This window comes from Ahaetulla prasina, chromosome 2 (assembly GCF_028640845.1).
Source record: "Ahaetulla prasina isolate Xishuangbanna chromosome 2, ASM2864084v1, whole genome shotgun sequence".
Lineage (NCBI taxonomy): Eukaryota > Metazoa > Chordata > Lepidosauria > Squamata > Colubridae > Ahaetulla > Ahaetulla prasina.
In genome coordinates, this window is record NC_080540.1 from 125,517,824 (window position 1) to 125,537,104 (window position 19,281).

A 19,281-nucleotide genomic window follows, 5' to 3' on the forward strand; every position below is an offset into this window, starting at 1 on the left:
TTCCTAAAATATCAATTTACTTTTTGAATTGTTTTACTTTTGCTGGAAAATAACAGTTTTGAATGATTTTTTTTTAAAAAAATTGATTACATTGTTATAATTATTATGTATTTCCATAAAATTCTAATTTGTATATATAATTTGATACATTGCAATTTATATAACTAAATAAATAATGTCTAAGTTACCCAACAAACACAGTTATAAATTTACATTAAAGGTTAATAGATTTTTAATGTTTAAGTTTTAATTTAAACATCCTATTTAGTTTTTCTTTTCCTGCATTGCTTAAAAAAGTAAGTATGTATAAAATTCAACAGTAAAGTAGCAAGTAAAAAACATGGAGATTAGCATTTGGTAAAACCAACATAAAGTTCTTGGAAAAAATATTTAGATGCTGTGATGTGCCTATAGCAACAAAGGTCAGAATAGTGCAAACCATAGTAGTCTCTGTTCTGTTTCCCTTCCCCCAATACTCCCAGCAAACAGTCAGTCAGAGGCCTCCTTTTCTGATTTATTTACATATATATAAATGTCCTGGCTACGTCTACCCACGGGCCTGCCAAGTTTCTGGAGATAACAAGGAAATTACAGATAAGGCCAGAATTACTCACGAATATATTCTTCCCTCCGTTGATACAGATTGCCCGCCCAAATTTATTACTTTGTCCAAGACAAAAAACCAGGAAGTCCCGCCTCCTATTTATAGTCTCTGCAGATGTCACTGCATGACAATTATGACTTGGCTTTGTCCCAACTCTTCCGCTGCTGCGCACGCCGATCAAGTCTACGTAACCTTGCATCACTCCAAAACTGTTCTTGGGCGTTGCCAAATCAGAAGAGGCTCCATGGAATCAGGCTTTGCCGGCCCCTCCTCCTCCCTTTGAGTGGGTGCCAGGGAGGGAAAGGGCTCAAGAGAAGCAGGGCTGGCCAGGTCTTCTCCCTCACTTTCTGAATCATCCGAGTCCAGGAGTCCGGGTCCAGGAACCTGGGTCACAACACTATCCCTCACCGCAGGGCCCTTCCCCCGGGGCTGACGATCGGGATGCGGTCGGGCTGGGTTCTGCTCATGGAAGGCCTGCACCAGGTCAGGGGCATGAACGTCGGAGGCATCTACCCAGGAGAAATCAGTCCCGTATCCCTTCCACGCGATCAAATATTGGAAACGACCCTTCAGCCAGCGGGAGTCTCGTACGCTGTGGACTTCGTATTCCTCCGATCCGTCCTCGGCGACGGTGACAGGTGCTGTTGGGCACCGAAGGGGACTCGGTGTGGCCTCAGGAACTAGAAGGGACCGGTGAAAAACGGGGTGGATCTGCATGGATCGTGGCAGGGTCAGTCGGTAGGCTACCGGGTTGATGACTGCCTCAACAGGGAATGGGCCGATGAATCGGTGGTCCAACTTCTTTACTGGGCGGTCGGACAGGAGGTGTTTGGTGGAGAGCCACACCCGGTCTCCAACTGCCAGCGGGGGCGTTGCCCATCGGGAGCGGTCGGCGGACCATTTGTAGTCCTCCTTTGCCCGATTCAGCTGCTGACGTACCAACTGTTGGACCGCATGCAATTCTGTCAGGAAGGTCTGCGTTTCGGGAACAGGAGAGTCCGGTGGTGCCAGAGGGAAGAGCCGCGGATGGTACCCCACATTGGCAAAGAACGGGGTCATCTGAGTAGAGGTGTGCTGAGAGTTGTTAAAAGCAAACTCCGCCAGGGACAGGTAGTCGGCCCAGTTGTCCTGTTGCTGGTTGATGAAGCAACGGAGATACTGTTCCAGTATACCGATGACCTTCTCTGTACCCCCGTCGGTCTCCGGATGGTGCGATGACGACAGATACAACTGCACTTCCAACGCGGCCATCAGGCTCTTCCAGAAGCGGGCTGTGAACTGAACTCCGCGGTCCGAAACCACCCTGTCCGGTAGACCATGGAGGCGGAAGATGTGCTGCAGAAAGAGACGGGCCGTTTTTGCGGCTGTGGGCAGTCCGCGGCATGGGATGAAGTGTGCCATCTTGGTGAGCATGTCCACCACCACCAGCACCGTGGTGAACCCAGAGGACGGCGGCAGGTCTGTCAGGAAGTCCATAGAGATCGCCCCCCAGGGTCTGTCGGGTGTCGGCAAGGGCTGGAGGAGCCCGGGAGGTGCCCCCGTGGCGGTCTTGGCTTGCCGGCACGGTACGCAGGATGTCACGTAGGCATGTATATCATGCCGCACTGGGCCACCAAAGGTCCGTGTCACCAGGTGGAGGGTCTTGAAGAACCCAAAATGTCCTGCTGCAGGGTTGTCGTGGCACTGGGTCATGGCGAGGGCTCGGAGTGGTCCTGTGGGCACATATAATCGCCCCAAACTTGAGTAAGTCCTCCTCCAAGGTCCAAGGAGGCGTGGGGCCCACCTCCGCTCTCCTTTGCTGCGACCAGGCGTCCTGGCGCTGTGCCTCTGCACCTGGGCCCGCAAGTCCACTGGCTCCGTGCTGCGGCCAAGGCTTCTGCCGGCAGCACTGTCCGTGGAGGAAGGGGGTCCTTGGCGCAGAGGTACTCTGGCTTGCGGGACAGGGCATCCGCCCTCCGGTTGTGACCGCTGGGAATGTAGGTCACGCGGAAGTTGAACCGGGCAAAAAACAATGACCACCGGATCTGCCGCTGGTTCAACTTCCGAGCTGTGGTGAGGTGCTCGAGATTCCGATGGTCCGTTCGGACCTCCACCTGATGTCGGGCCCCCTCCAGATGGTGTCGCCAAGCCTCGAATGCAGCCTTGATAGCCAGCAACTCTTTTTCCCAGATAGTGTAGTTGCGCTCGGAAGGATTGAGTTTCCGGGAGTAGTAAGCGCAGGGAAAGTGTGCCACCATTCGTCGGAGCCTGTAGCAGCACCGCTCCCAGAGCCACATTGGACGCGTCCGTTTCCACCACAAAAGGCCGGAGCGGGTCGGGATGCCTCAGGACGGGTTCCGTGACGAAGGCTTTCTTGAGGGCTGTGAATGCTTCTTGCTGCGGGGGACCCCACCGGAATGCAACCTTCTTCCTGAGGAGCTGGGTAAGTGGAGCCGTCAGTGTGGCGAAGCCCGGGATGAAGGTCCAGTAGTAGTTGGCGAAGCCCAGCAGGCGCTGAACATCCTTTACCCGACGAGGGGCTTCCCAGCTACACAAAGCTTCTACTTTACATGGGTCCATGGCTATGCCCTCGGGCGAGATGATATGCCCGAGGAATTCTATGGAAGTCTGGAAGAAGACGCATTTCTCCAGCTTCGCATTGAGTTGTTGCTCCCGCAAGCGTTGCAGAACCAGACCGACGTGTCAAAGGTGGCTTTCCCTGGACCGGGAGTAAATCAGGATGTCATAACCAGGATGTAGATAACCACGAACCAATCCAACATGTCTCGGAACACGTCGTTCATGAAGTGCTGGAAAACAGCGGGGGCGTTGGTCAACCCAAACGGCATGACAGTGTATTCGTAGTGTCCGTATCGGGTGCCGAATGCCGTCTTCCATTCGTCTCCTTCTCGCATCCGCACCAGGTTGTAGGCCCCCCGGAGATCGAGCTTGGTGAAGATCGTGGCCTCCCGCAACCTCTCCAGTAGCTCCGGGATGAGCGGCAGGGGGTAGCGATTTCGTACCGTAATGGCATTTAGCCGGCGGTAATCACAGCACAGGCGCAAGTCCCCTGTCTTCTTCTTCACGAAGAGGACCGGGGCCGAGAGAGGGGACTTTGAAGGCGGATGAACCCTCGGGCCAGGTTTTTGTCCAGGAAGTCCCTGACGGCCGCCAACTCCGGCTCCGACATGGAATACAGCCGTCCCACAGGCAGCTGTGCGTTGGGCAGCAGGTCCACGGGGCACTCGTAGGGCCGATGCGGCGGTAGTCGGTCCACCTCCTTCCCGCTGAACACGCCGGCGAAGTCCGTCAGCTCAGGAGGCAAGGTGATGGCAGCGGTGGGGACGTTCTGGCCGGCACAGGTGTGGCGGATGTGATCGACGCACTGCAGACTCGGGAAAGAGATGGCGTTCCGCGACCAGGCCACCTGAGGATCGTGGGTCCGGAGCCAGGCCATCCCAAGGACCAAGGGAAAATGAAGGTCCGCCGTGACATAAAACTGGATCGCCTCCTCATGGTCCCCAATAGCCAGGCGCAAAGGCTGGGTGGCGAATTTAATGGGGCCGGACACCAGTTCTCGTCCATCAATTGTCTCTACCCGCATCGGAGGGTCCACCGGAACCACGGGGACCGCAAACTGGGTCACAAAGGCCTGGTCCATAAAGTTTGTTGTGGCCCCTGAGTCCACCAGCGCATGCGCCTGGAGCCCGCCCGACTGGTCCCCCAACCATACCCGTGTGCCCAGAATCAGATGCCGAGGGGGCCCAGAGTCTACTTCCGCAACGTCCAGTGGGGGCTTAGTACGTGCCCGACCTAGGGTTTCCCCGAGGTCGGGCCTGCTCCGTTTCCCGATTGGTCACGCTGTGATTCGGGGACCGGCGTGCGTGCCCGCCGCTTTCTGGGGCAAGAAGCGGCGAAGTGGCGGGCTCCCCACAGTACAGGCACAATCCCCTTGGCGCCTCGGTTCCGCTCCTGGGCTGTCAGGCGAGGTCTGGCGCTCCCAACTCCATGGGCTCTTCCGCAGCGGTTACAAAATGTGGGCGACCCTGGGTGCTGGTGGTGCAGGAAGTGGGGTGCAGATGTCGACGGCGGGTCCCGGGGTGCGACGGGACGGTCGCCGTTGCAGGCGGGCATCGAGGCGGAGACAAAGGGCACCAAGTTGTCGAGGTCATGGCGCCTCCACGCAGGCCAGCTCGTCTTGCAATTCCTCTGAGAGTCCCTCCTGGGCAACGTCCACCAGCGCTGCATCATTCCAGTCAGAGTCCTGGCACAAAAGACGAAATTCGGCGATGTACTCCTGCAGGGGGCGTTTCCCTTGACGGAGTTCCTTAAGGCGCCTGGTTGCCGTCAGCATTCGAACGGGGTCCTCATACATGGTGCACAGGTGCTGCCAAAAACGCTGTTGGTCCGCCAGCAGGGGGCTGTCCTGGAGCAAGAGGGGCGTGGCCCATCGAGCAGCCGAGCCGGAAAGAAGGTTAATCACGAAGGCCACCTTAGCCCGGTCGTCTGGGAAATCCTCTGGCCTCATAGCCATGTAGAGCTGGCACTGTCCCAAGAAGGTCGGGAACATCTCAGGCTGCCCAGAAAACTTATCCGGCACGGTTATCGGGCACTTGCGACGAGGAGGAGGAGGAGTGGGAGGATGGGGGGGGGCTGCAGGCACATTCCTGGCAGCAAGTTGGCCTGCCAAGTGAGCCACTTGCTGCTGGAGCTGTTGATTAGCTGCTTGTAGCTGCTCTAACTGCTGCTGTACCTGCTGCTGATCCATCTTTGGTGGAAGATGTTTTAGTCAGGTCTTGGACAAAATGTTCTGTTTCCTTCCCCAATACTCCCAGCAAAGAGTCAGTCAGAGGCCTCCTTTTCTGATTTATTTACATATATATAAATGTCCTGGCTACGTCTACCCACGGGCCTGCCAAGTTTCTGGAGATAACAAGGAAATTACAGATAAGGCCAGAATTACTCACGAATATATTCTTCCCTCCGTTGATACAGATTACCTGCCCAAATTCATTACTTTGTCCAAGACAAAAAACCAGGAAGTCCCGCCTCCTATTTATAGTTTCTGCAGATGTCACTGCATGACAATTATGACTTGGCTTTGTCCCAACTCTTCCGCTGCTGCGCACGCCGATCAAGTCTACGTAACCTTGCATCACTCCAAAACTGTTCTTGGGGCGTTGCCAAATCAGAAGGAGGCTCCATGGAATCAGGCTTTGCCGGCCCCTCCTCCTCCCTTTGAGTGGGTGCCAGGGAGGGAAAGGGCTCAAGAGAAGCAGGGCTGGCCAGGTCTTCTCCCTCACTTTCTGAATCATCCGAGTCCAGGAGTCCGGGTCCAGGAACCTGGGTCACAACAGTCTCTCCGACACTCTATAGAAGTGAAAGCTGGATTTTGAAGAAGCAAGATAAGAAGAGTATTGGTGCCTTTGAACTTTGAAGTTGGAGAAGACTCCTAGGAATACGTTTAGACATCCGGGAAAAAAAATGGATCATCAAAAACAATCAACCCACAGTTTCCCACTCAAGACACAAATAACCAGGCTTAAATTATCCTACTTTGGACACATTATGTCAGGAAACCTAGCTCTCTGGAAAAGGCACTAATACTGAGAAAGGAAGAAGGAAAGAGAAAAAGAAGATGTCTAGCAGCAAGTTGGTGGATTCAGTTATCCTGGCAATAATGCACTCTTGGAAGATCTTAAAAACCAAATTAGACACATATCAACATAGAGAAAATGTATGAATGTAGGATTTGGCACAGACTTGATAGCAGTCATCATATAAAGCAGTGGTAGTCAACCTGGTCCCTACCTCCCACTAGTGGGCGTTCCAGCTATCATGGTGGGCAGTAGGGTTTTTGTCTGGTACTGAAGCACTTTCCTTTTTTTTAATTTAATTGACTTTTTAAAAAATTTTCATAGCGTTATTTAAAAACATTTTCATTAGGTTTTCATAAAATTCCCCGTAAAAAATTAAATTTTTGAAAATATACTATTTGTATCACCCGCGCATAAGGTTAGTTCACGTTACGTAAGTGAAACTAAATGGCGCTATAGTGCGACCGCAAACAAAAGAGCCTCGTCCCAGAATAGCTTGCGCATCTTCCCCCACACCACCCAGCTGTAACAGACAAGCAGAGCTGGTAGCCAGCGCCCCCCACAAACCCAATCCACAATGCGTGAGAGGCATGCACAGATGACGATACACGGCGCATTACTGTGGAACCGGTGGGCGGTTAGAAAATTGTACTACTAACAGAGATACAAAAGTGGGCGGTAGGTATAAAAAGGTTGACTATCCCTGATATAAAGCATAGATATAGATAAAATACATAAACAGATGTATAGCACATCTATGATATTCATATTTCATTGAGACAATTAGGAAAAGGCTCCTTAGGGTGGCAATAATAATAAAAAGTTCAGGAAACACTGAACTAAGATAATATGAATGCTCTCCTGGGCAGTGAGTGAAATGTTGTATATTTAAATCGGTATCAATTTCACAAGGTTAAACTCATAAAAGTTATGTGTAGAGAACACCAGATTAAAAATGTACTTGTGTCTAAAAACTAAAGCCCTCTAGAAAAACAGTTTTAACAAACCCACCTGCCCCCAACATTGGAATTACCAGGATGAGAATCTATCGTATATGTAAACTGACTTAAGTCTGAAAAGCCGATGTAAATATCAATAGATACATGATATACAAATGGAGGCCCTAATTTTAAAACAGATTGAAGCGTAACATCAAATAGATTGATTTGAAGGGCCATACTTATTTTTGCTACTTCACTGTTTGTGCTGTTGACATGGAAAATGATTAAACCATGGTGTGAGATAAATATAGCAGGTCCACTTAACAGAAAGAATGGAAACTGGTTATTTATAACATAATATATAATCTGAGGTTTGTGGCAGTAACAATTTTGCAGATGTGATGAGTGATGTTTTTGGTCAAACTCTTCCATCTGTGTTGTTTGCTGTTTGAGTCTGCCTGGTAGAACCTTTGGTTTTAAACAATGGCATATGGATAAATGGTCACTACTTGGATTACAGACAAATGTCTGAGATGTAACCTGATAATAAAAGTTAATTAAGAGATATCTACATTCCAGTGTAATAAATTGATTTAACACTCATGGCTTTCTCCTAAGATATTTCGTCCAAATTTACTGGGTAAAAATGAAACATCTGGTTAAAGGTCAATATTTCCTTCAGGCAACTACCATTCTGCATTAAATAGGTAAGAATCCTTCAGATAGCATGGTGTTAGCAGCTAAAAAGTAGGAAAAGTAGGAAAAGGAAGATTTGGGGTCTTCTCTTAGGCCCTGGACCCAGCCAAATAGCCTTAGGCCAGTCCCATTCAGCCTAATAAACATCAAGCTCTGTGACAAAAACTGTGGCAACACCAATTTCTTGTTGCATCATGCATCAACAGCTTCCCTACATGAACCAGGTGCATGCAGTACCAAAGGGCTTCATACCAAGTGGAACAAACATTAAGAACAACATCATAGAGAAGGACTTTTTCAAAAACAAACAAACAAACTTGTGGATCAGACCAAAGTCAATTCTAGTCAAAAAAATTTCTTTTCAGAGTGGTCAACTACATGCCTCTGGTATACCTAAATATAAGAGATGGAGACCCCTACTTTTCCCCCTGAAAAATGTATTTGATGGCTGGTTGCCCACAACTAAGTGATACTAAAGTGATATTAAATATCAAGACCATCAGCCATTGATGGAACTGTCTTCCATGAATTTACCCACGCCCCTTTTAAAACCATTCATGTACTGTTAGAGGCAATCACCATATGTGGTGACAATTATTTCCACAAATTAATTAAATGCTATGTGAAGAAATACTTCCTTCTGACAGTTCTAAATTTCATTCCAATCAATTTTTTGGAGGAGCTTTGGCCCACTTTGAGACGCAGAGAAAAGTTTTCTGCGTACTTCCTCTATGCCTTGAGTGATTTTTCTACATCTTGATCATATTTCTCAGTTACCATTAAGTTTCAAATGTATTCCATGTTTGTCCCTTTCCTCATAAGGAAGGTATTTGAGCCCCCTATGTAGTTTTCCAGCTTCATTATATCCAAATGTAGATGTCTAGCACTCTCTCCCTCTCCCTCTCCCCACCCCCCCTCTCTCTCTTACAAAGAGACACACATGGCGGGGAGCATTGGAGTGTTAGCTATTTAATTTTTATTGCTTTTCCTAATGATCTCCAGCACAGAATTTGCTTTTTTTTTTTTTTACAGTTGATTCACATTGAGATGAGCCCAAAAGCTTCTTGATTTGTTACAGACATCTCTGATCTCAGGAGCATACATGTGAAATAGGTATTTTTACTCCAGTGTGCATTATTTTAAACTTGAATTGAATTTGCCATTTGACTACTCAACTAAATTAACCCAGTTTAAAGAAACTCTTCTAGAGCACCTCACAATTTTATCTGGTTTTTACCATCAATCTGAATAATTGGGTATCATATACAAACTTGGCCAGTTCACTGCTCACTGCTTAAATTGAGATCATTTATGAATAAATTTAAAAGGACCAACCCAGATTTCTGTCCACTTTTTCTTTCCTTTTATTGAGAAAACTGACCATTTACAAGCAGGCCATTGGGAGGTGTCACAAACTGACCATTTTGAGAAGATGTCAAAATGTTCAAGTTGGCAGGAAGATATCAACATTAAAGCCTCTTGTCAACATGGTACTTTTCTGTTAATTAAGATTTCTCTTTCATCAGGTTCTGGATTACACTGCTATTTGTTTTCACAGATGGTTGTAGACATTTGTAATGTTATTTAAAGAGTATCATTAAAAGATAATGGAATTAGAATAAAAACTGAATATGACATCAATCCTGCATAAAAATACATGGCTCCAAAAATTTAAAGTGCCATAAAGTGTACTGCTAGGGAAAAAAATTAGAATCTTTCGAAGCCTGGAAGAACAGAATGGGTTTGATCTGCCATTAAAAACAGACATGGTCATCAATTTGATTTCATGCATCATTGGAATTACCTCACAATATCAATATAGGAGCTAGAATTATCCACAGAAATCTCCATACTATATTAACCAAAAATGGAAGATTGGTTGCTTCTTGACAGGGGCCCAAGTTTTCAAGTAAGCCTTTGGAACAGAAGCCAAAGTTTCTAAGCTGTCTTTAGTGACTGCTCATACAGAAAACCATTCCAGAGAACAGCCATTTGTCACTTGGCTGAATTAATGCCCTTGCCATCGTGTGAGTTGTTAGCACCTTGGCCAAAATCCCATATGCTGGCAAGAAATATGAGCAAATGCCTGCCTTTGCTTCAGCAAGGCAGAAATCTCTGTTCCTGAACTGGCTGTGAAATTCTTCATGAGAATTACTGTTCTTTGGAAGGATAGATACTGAAGCTGAAGTTCAAATACTTTGGCCACCAAATGAGAAGAAAGGGCTATTTGGAAAAGACCCTGAGGTTGGTAGAGATTGAAGGCAAAAGGAGAAGGGGATGGCAGAGGATGAGATGCTTAGATAGCGCCATGGACGCAATGAATAAGAATTTCAGGACAGAGAAGACTGAAGTGCTATGGTCCATGGGATCACGAAGAGTTGGATATGACTTAGCGACTCAATTACAACAGCAATTCAAGCCTCTTTCCCATTTTTCCCCATGCAAACGTTCTTCAAGCTTGCTATCATGAACTTCTAACCCCTTTGACCAACTGTTTCTAGCTTTGCTGCTATTTATGTTCATTTTTCTGACATCCCATCTGAGGCAGATGAAGGAGGCAGAAACATGTCTCCAGTCAAAGAAGGATTCCAGTCTCTTCTGTATCTATTTTGGCAGCTTATGAATCTAACTTATTATTAGTTGAAGATGGTAAACAGGGTCAGTCCACAGGATGGGTCCATTGCTCATCAACAGCAGTTATGTAGGCAATGGTACACAATTATTTATATGAGCCGTGAGAAAGGAATCCTCCTCTAGAGGCTGGAGTCACTTGGGTTCTTCCTACTCTTTCCGTTCGTCCTTCCCAATGTAAGCAATTACTAGAGTTTTGTTGGTCAATGAACCTTATCTTAGAGGAATGGAGGTTATACATGTGCTTTGCTCTGTGTGTGTGTGTGTGTGTGTGTGTTTTAAAAAAAGTGCACTTAACTTAAGGCACAACTTGGCTTTAAAATAAACAATGGGGACCTTGAAAGGAGAACAAAAAATGCTGTTAGTCATGGACCTCAGCTTAGTTGCATATGCTATGTCATGTTCATCAGTCATTTGTAGTTTTTTTCACCCTTCACCCTTCACCAATGGCTTTTGATTTTTTTTTTTCCAAAATGTAACAGTGGTGGTTAAAGAGCAGAAAAGCAGCTTAGAAGTGTGGGTTTTTAGCTCTTTTCCTGCTGTTCGGCTTGCTCAAAGTGTCCACCACATCCTGCCCTTAGTTGCTTTTCCTTGACAGGGGTGGGAAATGTGTAGGGACCCTTTGAAACAGCCTCCTGGTAAATTAATTTTTTCAATCGAGGAAAAAAATTAAAAGTACTGAAGCTAATATCTTTAAGAGGCTCTATTTGTACAGCACACTGAACCAGAAGACCCCATTGTCATGTGGATGCTATTCAAGTCGCCCAGCCACCCTGTTTAGGGTGACCCGCTCCCTTCTTACTCAGGGAGCCAGGGAGGACCCCTTGCAGGGACGTGCTGAGGACTTTGGACGATATCTGCATGATAAAGTCACTCAGATCCAGGATGGGCTGGACGCAGTTTGGGTAGATCCGGACGGGCTGACGGAGGCAGTTCTTGGAGATACCATCTGGATGAGTTTAACTCTGTGGCTCCCGAGGACATGGACAGGATACTGAGAAAGCTGAATGCAACCACATGCTTATTGGACCTGTGTCCCTCCTGGTTGGCACTGGCCACACAGGAGGTTACACGAGGTTGGCTCTGGGGAATTGTTAATGCTTCTTTGAGGGAGGGTGTCTTCCCCACCGCCCTGAAGGAGGCGGTGGTGAGGCCCCTCCTCAAGAAGCCTTCCCTGGACCCAACTGTTTTGGCTAACTACCGTCCAGTCTCCAACCTTCGCTTTGTGGCAAAGGTTGTTGAGAGTGTGGTAGCACATCAGCTTCCTCGGTACCTGGATAGAACTGTCTATCTGGACCCGTTCCAGTCCTGTTTCTGGCCTGGATACAGCACGGAGATGGCATTGGTCGCATTGGTGGATGATCTCTGGAGGGCCCGGGACAGGGGTTGTTCCTCTGCCCTGGTCCTATTAGATCTCTCAGCAGCTTTTGATACCATTGACCATGGTATCCTGCTGTGGCGGCTGGAGGGGTTAGGAGTGGGGGGCACCATTTTTCGGTGGTTCTCCTCCTTCCTCTCTGACCAGTCGCAGACGGTGTTGATGGTGGGCAGAGATCGACCACGAGGCGCCTCTTATGTGGGGTGCCGCAGGGGTTGGTTCTCTCGCCTCTCCTGTTCAACATCTATATGAAGCCGCTGGGTGAGATCATCCGTGGTTTTGGGGTGAGTTGTCACCTGTACGCTGATGATACGCAGCTGTACATTTACACCCCTAACCACCCCAACGAAGCCATTGAAGTGATGTCCCAGTGCCTGGAGGCCGTGCGGGTCTGGATGGGGAAAAACAGGCTCCAGCTCAACCTGTCCAAGACTGAGTGGCTGTGGATGCCGGCATCCCGGTACAATCAGCTGATTCCATCGCTGACTGTGGGGTGCGAGTTGTTGGCCCCCACAGGGAAGGTCCGCAATTTAGGCATCCTTCTGGATGCACGGCTGTCGTTAGAAGACCATATGACGGCCGTCGCCATAGGGGCTTTTTATCAGGTACATCTGATACGGTAGTTGCGTCCCTTCTTGGACCGGGATTCCCTATGCATGGTCACTCATGCCCTCGTTACTTCCCGCCTGAACTACTGCAATGCTCTCTACATGGGGCTCCCCTCGAAGGGTACCCAGAGGCTCCAACTGGTCCAGAATGCGGCCGCGCGGGTGATAGCGAGAGCTACTCGTGGCTCCCATATGACACCCATCCTGCGCAGGCTGCACTGGCTTCCGGTTGCCTTCCGGGTTCAATTCAAGGTGTTAGTGACCGTTTTTAAAGCGTTCCATGGCTTAGGACCGGGATACTTACAGGACCGCCTGCTGCTACCGGTGGCCTCCCATCGACCAGTGCACTCTCACAGAGAGGGTCTCCTCAGGGTGCCGTCGGCCAGACAATGTCGGCTGGCACCCCCCAGGGAAAGGGCCTTCTCTGTGGGGGCTCCAGCCCTCTGGAATGACCTACCTCCAGGGATGCGCCAGCTTCCTGACCTCTGGACTTTTCGGCGTGAGCTGAAGACTCTTTTATTTCATCGCGCAGGACTGGCTTAATAGTTTTAAATAGTTTTTAAAGGGGTTTTTGGATTTTTAGAATTATCGGCCAATTTAAATTAGTCTTTTATAGCTGGTTTTAATTTTTGTATCGTTGTTTTATTTGGCTGTGAACCGCCCTGAGTCCTTCAGGAGAAGGGCGGTATAAAAATCTAAATAATAAATAAATAAGTCTAATTTGTGTGGTTTGTTTATGATTCAGCCCTAGCAAACTGAGTTAATTCCATAACCCATCACCAACTATGGCTATGTTGACTCAGCCACCATGTTGCTGAATTTCCCTCTTGTTCCCTGAGGATGAGGATGGAGGGGCAGGGAGAGAAAAGTGTGGCGATCTCATCTCCCAGCTTAGCCACAAACCAAAAGTTACAGGAGAATTCCCAGATTGCATTCTGGAACAATATGCCATGTTTGATTTAAGATTGTTTCTGTATTAGACAAACAAAGGCCATCGGAATGGCAAACAAAAATATGAAGAAAAGTAAACTTTTCAACTTTCCTAAGATTAATAGATGCAATTGAGTAAAACAATTAGATAGAATATCCATACAGCCTTCCTTCCTCTCTTTTCAAGATTCCCCAACTTTGAACTTCATACAGAGTCTTTTACCCCCATCCCACAGCCAACATCTATTAAGCTTTACCAACTCAAGGTTATGGACTAACTATGAACCTTTTTGCATGAATCCTTTCATGGGGCCACAGGCAACTGTTGGGAGCCTGTTGTTCCACTGAACGGGGGAAGACACAATGTGCAAACTTTTGCAAATGTATACAAATCTACCTTAATAATACACAATGCAAATTGAAAAGTTCTGTTTGCCAGTAGCTGTTCTATTCTGCCTCCATGCGCCTTGGGTTGTGTTGCGTAGGTTAGATCAATTATGCATCAGTCTGACATATAGACCTATGCATAATTGGACTATATTATGTTGAATCAGCCAGGTGTTTTTTAAACTTTAGCCAGCCATGTCATCACCTATTTGTGCCCTCATATTTTTCTGTTTTCAGGGCTCCTTAAAGGGTGCATGTAGAAAAAAAAGGAGGGGTGGATCTTCAGTTGCAACACCAATCTTGAAATCTTATAATTTTTACCCACTCACACAGTGGACACTCCTGATTCCTTTAATGCTTAGTTAACTAGAATTCTTAGTGGATGTGCAAAGGGAAAACAGCTAGAATTCAGTACATTCCATTTTGAAGTGTCAAAATAAACAGTATTGCTAAGATACAATCAAACTTAGTCTTATCCCATTTGCAATGGCTGTAGCTGGACTAGTGCTGTTAGATGACAAATTCCCACCATTTAATTCCCAGTTAAATTACTGTTTTTAGATTACTGTTTTCCAGGCCTTTTATTCTCACCCTGGAATATAAAAGATAAGAGTAAATACTTCAAATGGAGTGAGCCTAATCTGGTCTGTGCTCTCTGAACTTCATCCATAACATATCATTCAGACTAGAGTTTGACCCAAAGCATGTAAGAATTAGATGAGCTTGTGCAGGTATTGATCACGGGTCTGGATGGGAATCAATAAATAATGACTAAATCCCAATGAGATAGCATGATCACTAGATTCCCAGGAACTAAAGAGCTGCTGCAGAGGTTCAGACATTGGTCTAGGACAGGGGTCTCCAAACTTGGCAACTTTAAGACTTGTGGACTTCAACTCCCAGAATTCTGGGGGTTGAAGTTCACAAGTCTTAAAGTTGCCAAGTTTGGAGACCCCTGGTCTATGATCAGGGAAACCCAGATTCATGACCACACTTGATCATGAAAGCATAGTCAATGACTTTGGATTAAAGTTGTATATCCAGGTTGTTTCTGTAGTGATAAAATAAAGAAAAATCCCCACATAAGGCATTTTGAGTGCCTAGAAATAAAGTAGAATATAAATAAAATCATACAACTGCTGACAGTAATACTGTCTTTCTGAAAGAGCAGCAACAAGGCTAAGACTATTCCTTTCTTCATTTTTATCACCGGAATTTCAGGTAGCTCAAAATTGTTCAAACAGCTTGAGCTGGTCTTTTGTTTGTTCCAACTGTTCTTGAAAAGTCTATTAATTCTTATCTAGAACATTGCAACGTTCTTGATGGGGCATTTTCCTTGAAGGTAACCAAGAAGCTATAATAAGGTTGATTGAGATCACTAAATTATTGAGATGCTATGTTACTCATTAAAGTAGCCCAACTTTTTCTAGGTGTTCACATGAGCCTGAAAACAGGCTACTAGTGCTGGCACTCCTTTAAGAATTGCCTTAGGTTTAATAAATCAGATTGTTTTCACAAAGAGCAGAAAGATGCTATATGTTCCAAGCACTTCTTCCAAATTATTTTCAAAGTACATACAATATTATAAATGTTAGTCTGAAACAATGCATATAACAATGTTATAATTTTTAAGGGCTTCTGTAGTCTCCTAAAATGTTTTTATTCCCATCTTCCTTGGCCAGGGCATTCTTGAGAGATGGGAATTTATAATCCCTGAATTCTAGCCTGCATGAGGATTGCTAAATATTCTGGAAGCTTTAGTCCACATATCGGGAGATGAGGAAGTGAAGAGTGATTGAGGAAGAGTATCCTACTCCCAACTTCACGGGAAAAATGAAAACAATACACTAATGAAAAGCAGCATGGAATGGAGGGAGGGGGTGACTTCATTATCCCACCTGTTGAAAACAATATGTTATATGGAACTACAATAATTTTTTGATTGCAAACTTCTATTTTTGATTGTCAGGCATTGATGTTTTGGCCCGTAGAAATATTTAATTTTGAAATTAATCTGAAGGCAATTCAAATCAACTTTCTAAATTGAGTCAGAAATCACATAAAATCCGATGCGTTTGAATCACTTTTGAATATTTTGGTTCTTTCTGCGCATAAACTAAGCTTCTGAAAATTTGCAGCAAATCAATTCACTCCGACAAAGTGAATTCAGGGTTTGACTCTAATTGTTTTTTCCAAATCAATTTGAATTGGTGAATTGAATTGAACTGCTTGATTGAACCAATATTTCAAATGGGATTTTATATTATTTGAACCTCCCCACTGATGTTTCGAGCCTCAAATTAAATCTGACAATTCGGTCTGTTTGGATCCTATATAATAAAATGGTTCTGAGGGGTTAACCGTGTTTACTTTCCATTGTTGTTCATTTAGTTTTGTACTGTACTATCTTACTCAGAAATCTATATACATGGATTGCTCTATAAATAAATATCCTGCTGATTTGAAAAAGTTATGGTCTTGGGATAAAAGTTTGTTTTAAAAAAGAATTTTCTATTAATTGGAACATAAAAAGATAAATATCCTAATACTATCAATAATTTATTTCTGCATCTGGATCTTGGTATTTAGTTCCTACTAAAATAAAAAAGGAAATATTAGTTCTTTGAAGCTAGATGAAGAAATATACGCAGATGGGAGAATCTAGATTTTGTCTACAGCTCAGTCTCAGTTTTAAACATCATGTCTACACAATAGCCCTGAATACAAAGTGAATTCTTTTCTGAATAGGAAATGTGGCTTAGTAAAAAGTCCCAAACAAAGATGACAACCTGCCAAAAAAAGGGGGGGGGATTTTTGTTACCTCTTCTCAAAATGCATAAAGAACCCCATTTTTCAGGCTTTTTCTTGAAGTCTTAAATGACTTATATAAACAGGCTAAATAATCATCTGTTGTTTGGCATGTATTGCAAAAATGTAGCAATATGAGCATCAGCCTCAAAAATCAGATCAGCTCTAATGGTTTCAAATTGAGTTGAGCTGTTCGAGGTATATAGGACTTCATCCCATGAGGTGTGCTATTAAGCCACTTTACTGCATAACTTGATCTGTGCTCTGTGTATCACGACACATAGGAACAAAGAATGAGTTGACTGGCATAATATCACAAGAGAACAGCAAAGCCTATAATAAAACAAGGCTATTGCTACTTGGTGATAGTAGCTGTTGCCAATATAACAGTGCCAACCATGAAGTATTACTGTGTAAGGACATCTTTGTTCTTGCTATCAGGTGATGCCACAGATCAAACTGGGCTGGCATGGCAGCCACTGCTTGCCATACTTATGCTAACTTATCAGGACAGAAATTCAGAGAACTGCATCAAATCATCCTCAACAGATTGTCTTTCAACCAACTGAGGTCTAATTAATTCTGTGTTTCAAGAAAGAATAGACTCTTACAACAGCATCTTAAACATGTTTTTAAACATGAGGAAGATTTTGTACCATTCAGACCCAAACTTTTTTTCTAGGCATAGATCTAACTGCGATCCAGGCATTCAGTTCAACTGAATTATACATTCTAAGGGTGAGAAAGAAAACCTTTTTAAACATTTAAAAATTAAATCAGAATGTTAAATCTGAATAAGTCAGCAACCATGGAGGTGGACCAAGTCTTTAAGTAAAAGCGTAGTTCTGGGGGGAAAGACAGTTCCTGGATAAAAAGATCATGAATTTATCTGCATTGCATTTCAGAAAGTCTGAACAAATGGCTGGATTATAATGGACTCTGGGAAGGAATCGCTGTAAAGAGTGTAGAAATGAACCCAAAATATAAAATGTTTGTATCCTAATGACTTATCTTTAGCAGTTATATGAAAGATTTGCACAGGTACAGTTGAAACAAGCAAAAGGGAAATGAGGAGATAACATTTAAGAAGCTGTCCAGCTCAAATAAATGAACTGATATGGAAAAGCTGAATCATACTGACTCTGATTGCAATTGACGAGAAAAGCCACAGCCAATTTGCAAACACATCGGGGGATTATCAAGCAAGCCGTGCCGAATCACATAAAAGTAACCATCTACAAATTTCATATCATTCCATTAAAGAAGCACTACATGTGATGATGTCCCACCAAGTGCAAACACTGAAAAATAACCTCAGTGGAATGTTCGTAGTTGAAACGGATAATTCTGAAAGTGACATATTTTCTTACCTCTCTGAACAGAAACAATATTGTGATTGCAAGGAATGATCCGAGACGCGTCCCGTAGCACTGGATCATGGCGAAGAGAAGGGCGAGCATTCAGCTTAATCCAAAAAGGTAAACTTCAAAAGGGATCCCCTCAGCCTGCTTTGCTTTGGGAGCGTTTTCAGACCTCGTCTTTTCTCAGTGACAAAGAAATGTATATCACTATTGTATGGCACAGACTTCCTCCCACTTGGAATATTTCCTGGTTCTTATAAAGGTAACAGATAACAAAGTTGCTCCAACAACCTGCAGGCGTCTTAGCATTAGGCTTCCTTTGGCTTCTTCTCTGTTGAAAGAATGAAAGAGGGGAGGGAGAGGCTGGGGAGAGTTTACTGTAAACTTTAGAAGCACATTTATTTTTTTGTTGTTTTCTCTTCTTGGCCAATGAGGAGTGAAAAAAGCCTCAGACAGCATTCGGAGTTGGAGGTTTTGCTGGGGTGGCCTCTGACTTTTGTCACCCAAGAGCTGGCTCTGAAAAACAGTTGCTTAAAAGGTAGAAGAGTAAGTGAACAAGGGCAGGAGAGAGAGAGAGAGAGAGAGAGAGAATCCGCCCGCCTTTTTCTGCAAGAATCTGACAGACCAAGGCTGGTCCTGGCCTCTTGCCAAGGCACAGGCAGCTGAGCAATGTTCTTTAACTCTGTCCCTGAGGTGGCTAGACAGGGACTTGAAATATGTCGGTAAAGGAAAGCAAGAGGAAACTATGGGCCCTTTTTTTCTTTTGATTTTTGTATCCCCTTAGGCTGAGGGAGTAGCAGGGGTGTCGAACTTTGGCAACTTTAAGACTTGTAGGTTTCAACTCCTAGAATTCCCCAGTCAGTCATTCTGGGAGTTGAAGTCCACAAGTCTTAAGGCTGGATACCTGGAATAGAACATAGGACTGCATTCTATTGACTTTTGTGTGTTATGATCAGATCAGTGCTGAATAATGCAGTATGTATGAATGACTCTATCAACAAAGAGGGCCATATCCATACATATTGTAGCATTGACCTTAGGTTGTGTTAATCAATATGATCCCAAATCCTTTGTAGACAGAGAGACAAGAGTCATGAAGTGTAAGACTTAGGCCTCCTCCAGTAATAGCACCTACCAAAGTTTGGCTGATTGTAAAAACTAAGTTAATTTAGCCCTGGTTAGGACTTGAAGGGCAGACAACTTGAAATTAGAGACCTAATTAGAGATTAGGTCAAAAAATATGCCAGAAAATAAAATTAACAAGGAAACTGCACAAATGAATTAACCAGGAATTGACCTTGGCTTGAGAATATAGTATTTTTTACAGCATTTTATGCATTTTATATACAATTGTATACTGT

At 44.9% G+C, this 19,281-nt stretch overlaps 1 protein-coding gene across 1 annotated transcript in view; it reads right to left on the reverse strand.

Annotated features, from left to right (window-relative positions):
* Positions 1–18,431, reverse strand: part of GLP2R (glucagon like peptide 2 receptor) — a 66,849-nt gene extending 48,418 nt beyond the window's left edge. The window contains exon 1 of the mRNA XM_058173275.1: positions 17,930–18,431. Within this exon, the coding sequence (XP_058029258.1) occupies positions 17,930–18,019 (90 nt within the window). The 5' untranslated portion in view covers positions 18,020–18,431. The remainder of the gene's footprint in view (positions 1–17,929) is intronic.
* Between the last annotated feature and the right edge of the window lie 850 nt (positions 18,432–19,281).